Source organism: Seriola lalandi, unplaced genomic scaffold (genome assembly GCF_002814215.2).
Source record: "Seriola lalandi dorsalis isolate HSWRI2012SDOR001 ecotype SW California unplaced genomic scaffold, Sedor1 jcf7180002003600, whole genome shotgun sequence".
Classification (NCBI taxonomy): domain Eukaryota; kingdom Metazoa; phylum Chordata; class Actinopteri; order Carangiformes; family Carangidae; genus Seriola; species Seriola lalandi.
Window position 1 is genome coordinate 3,839 of NW_019474255.1, and position 8,558 is coordinate 12,396.

General features: G+C 39.6%; 1 protein-coding gene across 1 annotated transcript; it reads left to right on the forward strand.

Annotated features, from left to right (window-relative positions):
- The first annotated feature begins 344 nt into the window (after positions 1-344).
- On the forward strand, positions 345-8,192 carry LOC111667647 (peroxisome proliferator-activated receptor gamma-like). The gene is made up of 5 exons (XM_023423375.2): positions 345-576; positions 3,749-3,866; positions 4,072-4,265; positions 5,223-5,466; positions 6,730-8,192. The coding sequence occupies exons 1-5, from the start codon at positions 355-357 to the stop codon at positions 6,975-6,977; spliced, it is 1,026 nt and encodes a 341-aa protein (XP_023279143.2). The 5' UTR covers positions 345-354; the 3' UTR covers positions 6,978-8,192.
- Positions 8,193-8,558: the final 366 nt, after the last annotated feature.

Below are 8,558 nucleotides of genomic sequence, written 5' to 3' on the forward strand. Positions count from 1 at the left end.
TTGAAAGTTAAGCAATAAGTGGGCTAAGAGGTCACCAAGCAAATTAACATAATAAACTAGTGCTGTTAGTGTGCTGTTAAGGTGTTATTGAGAATATTAAGGCTAATGCTGAATGATATGAAATGGATTTGAGATGGTACATTATTTCAGTGGTTTGATGTGTTCCTTCTTGAACTAGAATGTGTGGGGGGGGGTTTAAGTCACAAATGGATACCCACCTACATATATCTAATATGTCAACACTCCTCCTAGTCAGTGTGATTACTCTTGCTTTTTAATTATCTGTCTGTGTGCTCCTGTATGTCTGCCTGCCTGGCAACCTGTGTCTGTGTTTGTCTATTTGTGAACTAATGCATGTTTCTGTTTCCTTTCCCAGCTATTCGCTTTGGCCGAATGCCCCAGGCGGAGAAGGAGAAGCTGCTGGCTGAGTTCTCGTCCGACATGGAGCACATGCACCCGGAGGCAGCAGATCTGAGGGCTCTGTCCCGGCATCTGTACGAGGCCTATCTGAAATACTTCCCCCTCACCAAGGCCAAGGCCAGGGCCATCCTCTCTGGGAAGACTGGAGACAACGCGGTAAGCAGCACTGCGTTACCGCCTTCTACTTGACTTTTATTTATTTGTATACATAATGGTAGGAGTCTTCATCTTGCCTGCGTTTTCTATAACTGAACTTTCCATTGAACCTTCACAGTGCAATAAATTTACAGCACTGGAACTTATTGCAGTCCTGTTCGCTACGTGAGCAGGGTAATTATGTGGTGAGGGAAACTTTGACCATTTAGATGATGATTACATGTAGATACAAAATGTATCTGTTATAGATTATATTCTTATGATACTGTATTTAACAGTTCAGCAAATCATCTCAGGTGTGATTTCATATTTTAGTGTTCAAAAGCTCAGTTCTCCTGTTACCTGATTTGACTGTCAGCATTCCTTTCATAAGTTATTTGCCGTGTGCATTTGGCCCTCATTTATCTTTGGATTCCAGAGAGACATCAGCCGTATCATCAACATTTACTGTACTTCACCTCACCCTGCTCTGATCTGAGCTGCTGGACCAGTTGCTCTGTCCTGTCGGCTTTGTGTCCTCCATAATTGAGATGTACAGTGCAAATTTTATATTTTTGAAAGCTGTTTTGGTTAATATGATGAAGCAACCCAACCACCACACACAAACCAAACAGCACATACAGTATTGTACATTTATTTTTAAAAGTAATAACGTCATAATGCTACAAAACAGGACAAGCAAAAATTTACACAATCTCATATTTACCAAAATATCAGATATAGGACATGATATATTGTGTAAGTCAATATACAGATATTTTCATAGCCAGGAAACACATAAAGAAGCCTTCCTGGCTATAAAAATATCTGTATATTGACTTACACGTTATATCACAGATTGAATTATACAGATGTTCTCCCATGTGCAGCTGTAAGTTTTAAATGACACAAGGAGCTATTTAGGGAAAAACAATACAACTTTGAACTGAAGGAGTTCAGGAGCTTTCACTTGAAGTAGTTCAAACTTTCGCACCACTGCATATGTTAACATCTTTTCAGACAGTTTTTGCTGCTCCAACAGAAAAAGTGGCTCGACTGGTTTCTACCTGTATGTTAGTGGCTGTTAGAAAATATCTCAGATTACAGTGGTCAAGCTATGAAACAGGATGACATGGCTCCTCAGCAGTCTGATGTACAGTACACTAATGGCTTCAACTTTCCTATTCAAAAAATCAAACTAATTTATGAAGACATTTGGTCATTTACACTAATGGACTGTAGGAAAATGTGTTGGCTGGAAGCATGAAAATGTGAGATATCATCTGTGTCTGTCTTTTTGTACTTAAGGTTTTGACATATTGAATCTCAATATTCAAAAAAGACCTAATCAGGAAATCCACATCAACTCAATTGCAAGTGAGTGAGGCAGACTGAACTAAGATAACTGCAGTGAATATTCTGTAATGAAAAATGTATGAGATCTACATAGGATGTAGCTATGTATAAATCTAGCAGATTAATGCAAAACTACATTCTTTTATAGCGCAGTGTGTAGTGGAACATTTAACCTAAGTGACCAACACAAGTCAGGATCAGTCGTGAAACCAGCTCTTAGATCCTTTACTTCAGTACAGTAATAGTAACAATTCAGTAAATTGGAAAGGATGGAAATTAACCAAAATATCACCAATTGCAGGTCTTCGGCCCTCTATTATTATTATTATTATTATTATTGGCTGTATATTTGAAGACCAACTCTACAAGCAGCATCTTGGGTTTTTCCCTTTCCTGTTACTTCTCTCTCGGTTAAGTCGCGGCTCAAGTTCAAGGCTGCTCCGCATCTCTTTCGTCTGCTTGTTATGACTGTTCATCTGAGTGATAGCAGCCAAACGGTACTGAATCATCTGTTTGTGTGAGGGAGTCCTCGGTTGTTCACTAAACCACAGCAAACCTCCTGAAAGAACTTGAGGATCATTGATTTAGCTTTTGTAGAATATTTATATTTGTTATACTTTGATATGAGCTGATGCTTTTTACTTTAACCTGCACTTCACACACACCATCAGAGGTGAAGGAACTTGTATTATCCTTGGTGACTGCAGTTATTTGCAGAATTGTTTTATAAAAAGGGATGATGTTTCTGTGCAATAGACATTTGATCAGTCCAGGGAAATGGACCAGCAAGAAATAACCCCAACCTGAAACCAGATTATTGTATCTTTAGTTTAAATTTATTCTTTGTATAAACAAACCAAATTCAATTATAAAAAGGCAGACATAGCGACTTTGGCCAGATACCCAGGCAGTGGAAATGAATCTTTGTATAGCTGATGAATTTTCAAACAGCAACATGAACACCTGCTTTCTGCTCATTAGGTTGTACATGATGTGCTCACAGAAAGCAAATTAAACTTCAATTTAACTAAAGTTACTTTTGCTAGCAGTTATGAAGTGACTCATCAATGTCTGTGTTACATGCACCCTGGTTGTGTCTGTCTGTTATACAGCAGCATCTATCTAAAGTTTGCTAAGACTAACTAACATTTGCTAGCTTGCTCACCAAGTAAGTCTGTGGCAGCAAACAAGGGTGTGTTTCAATGCCTGTGAGCCGAACTTTTCATTTCTAAGAGACTGAATGTGTTGTTTCTTCTTTTAAAAGTTAACACAGGCAACATCAAGCAAAAAAGCTGACACAGTTCCTCTTGCTATATTTTTTTTGTTTCAGTCACACAGGAAATAATGTTCATTTCAGAACTTGTGTAATTCCCTGCAGGACATCTAATTATTCATTTTACCACTATGAAAAGGGAAGATTTCAGTGTATGAATGGTACTATTCATCTTTCAGGTCACTGCATGTCTTTGCCAGTGTTTTACCAAACAGTAAGCTCGACTTTAACTCAGTTAAGCTTCATTTACCTGGAAATTGTGTTTTCGTCTGCCTCAGCCTGCAGCTAAGATTTATTTACTTTGCCCATAAGACATATGAGATGTGCAGTGTTTGCTTTTGCAGGTGAAGAATGAGCCATGACCAAAGTGCATAGACAGTATGTGTGATTGCATCTGTAGCTCACATGTCCTCAAGAGCCCTATGAGGAGCTGACGTTGTTTCTTTTTTTCTCTCCTTTTTTTTTCTCTTGCTTTTCTTTCTGCTCTTTTCCAACCTTCCCTACCTGCTCTGTCTTACTCCCACCTTTCCTTTTTCCTCCATATTCTTTCCTCTCTACCTCCAGCCTTTTGTCATCCATGACATGAAGTCTCTAATGGAAGGAGAGCAGTTTATTAACTGCAGGCAGATACCCATCCAGGAGCACCAGCAGCAGACCTCTGCCCTCACAGCTGGACACGGAGGTTAGTAGCACCAACGTACCGTGTGAAACGTCATATTGCATTTCCTGCTTGTTGATATCATCCCACAATGTTAGGTTCCTTTATTGACTGAGCTTTAAATCAGTTTGTTGTTTGCATTGAAGATATTCTAAAACTTTGCAGGGGCTGGTTAGTTCCTCTCGTACCTCTGTAGCTGAACTGCTATGCACATCTCATTCGATTTCAGGGGTCACAGGAGTTCACATGGGGACAGAGTGTGGTGTTTTCGGAATGACCAACATCAGCGGACAGGGACCAACGGACGCTGTGGAGCTACGTTTCTTCCACAGCTGTCAGTCGCGCTCGGCTGAAGCAGTGAGAGAAGTGACAGAGTTCGCCAAGAGTATCCCGGGGTTCATTGATCTGGATCTAAATGATCAGGTGAGATGCAAAGATGCCTCAGCTGCTCGTCCATTCATTCATTTCTGTCATTAAGTGATGCCAGTTTTTCATCTATTGAGGTGTTTCGTATTACTAGACTGGCACTCACTAGAGCCAAACAATCCCACACATGTCTTTTGTCCTCAGGTAGCTTTATTTATTTATTATCTCTAATCTTTACACAAGACAGCTGTATTGTTTTATTACCTGTTGGGTGAAATGGAGAAATGGTTATACGGCTTTACAGCTGTCTGAATTGTTTCATTGCTATGTCACAACCACTATTGTTTTATGTAATTTTATTAGTTGCATGTTGAATTAAATACTGTTAAGCATTCATAAAAACTGCTGGTGACATATGCACTGCTACTTGCTATCAATACTGAATACAGGGGCGTCAAGTAGCTCAGTTGGATGAGCATCCGCCCCATGTGTAGAGGCTACAGTCCTCGCTGCAGTTGGCCCCCACATCGGAAAAGCCCTTACCTGCATGTCATTCCCCCTCTCTCTGCCTCCCCATTTCCTGTCTCTCTCTACTGCACTATCAATAAAGAAAGAAAAAATTTAAAAAAAAAATACTGAGTACAACTCTGTGTGTAATGCATAATTTATAATTCATATCATTTCATCTGAATCTGCACCAAATTGTGCAAACTCATAGATCTCAACGCCATTCATATGTGATGTTTGACATCAAGATCCACACGTTATTTCCTAAGAAATTGATGAAAATTATGAAAAATGCCTCTTAAGGAAAGTAATTTAAAAAAGTAAGAACAGTCAAAAGAACAGGGAGTTCATCCATAGCCCATGCCCTATCACTCCAGGTTTGGTGCAATCCAGTTGAGTAGTTTTTGCGTAATCCTGCTGAAAAATAAACAAACCAACAAACAGGTAACCAGCTTTCATCCCTTAGGATCTGATTAACATGACCTCAACCCTTTACTCTTTTCCCAGGTCACCTTGTTGAAGTATGGTGTGATTGAGGTCTTGATCATCATGATGGCACCTCTGATGAACAAAGACGGGACACTGATCTCCTATGGACAGATCTTCATGACGCGGGAGTTCCTCAAGAGTCTCAGGAAACCTTTCTGTCAAATGATGGAACCAAAGTTTGAGTTCTCCGTTAAGTTCAACACGCTGGAGCTGGACGACAGCGACATGGCGCTGTTTCTGGCTGTCATTATCCTCAGCGGGGGTGAGAGGCTGTTTTTTTCAATAGCTTACATGAAAGTAGCTCTAGAGGAGTTGTAGTAGCGCTTAAGGGAAAGTTTTTCTGTCAGTTTCTGTAGATATTTAACAAACTAGAAACTAGAAACTTCTCCTCAATCGCTTGACGAGAAAGTAGATAAGCATATTTCCCCAAATGTCAAACAACTTCTTTAAATTCTTCATTTAATTAAAAGTGGAGAGTGATCTAAATGTATAATATCTTTAAGGAAGTGACTAAGGTTTTTAAATTTATTTCATGAACTTCTCACGTTGTGTAGTTACAACAAAAAATATTTTCTGGCAGAAATGTAGCATCAGAACAGTCTAGCTCACTGTGAATGTAAAGTGTTGACAACCTAGGTTATCAACCCAATGCAATAGACACACAATCTAGTGCCAGCCTTGACCTATTTATCAGCTTGCTTGGAGGCACGAGATATTGTTGGGAAGAAAGTGGAGCAGAACTAAAGGTGAATGAATCAGTTCCACATGAGGACAATAAACAGCAGCTACATCATGTTGTACATATAACAGCAAAAAGTGTGGGTTGTGTTGACAGCATACACATGAATTGAGCTTTCACAGGCAACCCAGTGAGTGACTGAGAAATACCTCACTTTACTTGCTCTGTCATGTTTTTTTTTATGCCATTATTGACGATTTATGGAAAAAAGAAAAGTATTTCGTGCAGGGGGCATGACAGTTTTTGCTGTACATTGCTCTAATGACTTAATAGTAAAGTAAACAATCGGATTAAAATCCAAACTTAAATGCTTGTGTAACAGCAAACCAAACTGACCTGTGGACCCTTACTTTGATATTTCTGAACAGGTCCACACTATTTGATCTAATATTGCTGGTTTGCATGTTACTACTTGATAAAAGTCTGGCCTTGAACATGATTGTGATTAAAATCTGATATTTAAATCAATTATTAACCTAAACCACTGAGATTATAACTTGAAATAAAGATAAGCAGGCTTTTGTAAATAGCAATAAGTCAGCTGGGTCTGGCAATAAGGGGGCGGCTAAATTAAGGGATTCTCCATTCACAGATATGACCATTTGATATCTAATAGGAAGTAAATGTTTAGTTATTTGCGCCTCTCATTCATTCATTCATTCATGTATATCACCTTACACCGTTGTCCGTCTCCTCTATTCTTCTTCTCTTGTGGACCTGTACCTGTTTTGTATTCCTTTCTTCACTCTGTTTTGATGTGTTTCCATGTCTCTGTAACCCCTCCAGACCGTCCAGGCCTCCTGAATGTGAAGCCCATCGAGCAGCTTCAGGAGACAGTGCTTCATTCGCTGGAGCTGCAGCTGAAGCTAAACCACCCAGACTCTCTGCAGCTGTTTGCCAAGCTGCTCCAGAAGATGACAGACCTGCGTCAGATCGTCACGGACCACGTCCACCTCATCCAGCTGCTGAAGAAGACCGAGGTGGACATGTGCTTACACCCACTCCTGCAGGAGATCATGAAGGACTTGTATTAGAACTTAACAGGAGAAGAGGAGAAAAAAAAGTGGAAAGAGAAATAAAATAGAAAGTAAAAAGATTTTATTTTTAAAATCATGAGTTGAGATTAAGCACTTTGTGCTCCTGGTGTGTTGAAACAAGTGACGCAGTCAGACAGACAGGCTAACTGACTGACTGACTGACTGAAACACAGAAAGAGATGGGGGAAGAACAGGAAAAAGAGAAATCAAGGAAAGACACAGAATCTGAGTTTTAGATCTTGTCTAGACAGCAGCATGTGAATAACTTGTGGTGCACAGTCATTTAGCCACTGCTGAGCCTGGACATTTCGCTATGAGTAGGCTGCCAACTTAAATACGAAACTATTGCACCAATCAGGATGAGTATCTATGAGTAACTGAAAGAGTGGGGACTTTCTTATTGGCAAGCTCAAGCATCAAATTGTGAATGCTCAACACAGCCTGCTTCAAGTGCCTTAAGGAGAAATGTATCACTGTGAATATTGTACACCTTGTGTCACACAGTACAGTATGTGTTGTTCATGTGCAGCTTATCTTCATGTTGCGTTACAACCGTCTTAGACAACAGCAGCAGTGGGTACGTGCTTCAGTACCTCTGCGAACACGCACAAATGCGTGAATGCTCACACACACAAACACACACAGACACACACGCAAACACACACTCACAAACAATGCACAAACAGTTGTTTTCGATGTTTGCATCGGGGTGAAGGTGCTATCTCTTTTTAATCAGCTTTATCCAAAGATAGAAATCAGATTGTGGCCTGTAACATATTTTAGTCTCTGTCACCTGTAACAAACTGTGAGAAAGTATGAAGCCAACTAAGGGCACATTACCGTGATGATGTCAGCTCTTACATGCAATATTGTGCCTTTAAGATTTGATGTTTGACTTTATTGTGAAATGAATGCCGTTTAACAACATATTATATATATTATACACGTATAATGTATAATATATATACAGTCCCTTGTATTATTTTCATATGGATGTCTGTCAAACCCAATTGGATTCTCAGCCGTAGTTGTTTTATTTCAAATTCTGAAAAAAATGGTTGAGCTATAATTTTTACAATGAAATTATGTTGTATCTATGCAAAATGTAAACTATGGGGGGAGGGGGGGGGGTTGCTGAGAAAAGGGATTGGATTAATACAGTTGGGGAAAAAAGAAAAAAAATTGTTGTAAATAAAATATTTTCTAACTTTTTATTTGAAGCCTGTCTCTTACTTGAAGTCATCTGAGCACATGTACCGTCAAGAGCCATTACCAAACAATGTCTTCCTTGAAAGCATTCCAGTCACCCGAACTCTTGGAAATGTTTTATAGTCATTACATCAGCTGTCCTCAGTGTCTCTTACCAAACACACACACACACACACACCCTGTTGGAACGATTGCAACATCTGGACTCTGCTGAACCATGCCGGAAGACCGAAGTCTGTGGATACAGATTTGATCAGCAAGCAGAGAGGCAGGTTTTTTTCTTTTTTTTTTGGAGTAAACATTTTTTTCAGCATGATAGTCATTTTTAGGGGTCATTATCTTTTGCCCCCCACCCCCCCTTTTTTTTTT

Excerpts from the sequence above, each read along its gene's own strand:
- LOC111667647 (XM_023423375.2), top strand. The coding sequence starts at position 355 with ATGTTTCTGTTTCCTTTCCCAGCTATTCGCTTTGGCCGAATGCCCCAG. Across the intron at positions 3,867-4,071 it reads CCTCACAGCTGGACACGGAG|GGGTCACAGGAGTTCACATG; the intron begins GTTAGTAGCACC and ends ATTCGATTTCAG. Across the intron at positions 4,266-5,222 it reads ATCTGGATCTAAATGATCAG|GTCACCTTGTTGAAGTATGG; the intron begins GTGAGATGCAAA and ends CTCTTTTCCCAG.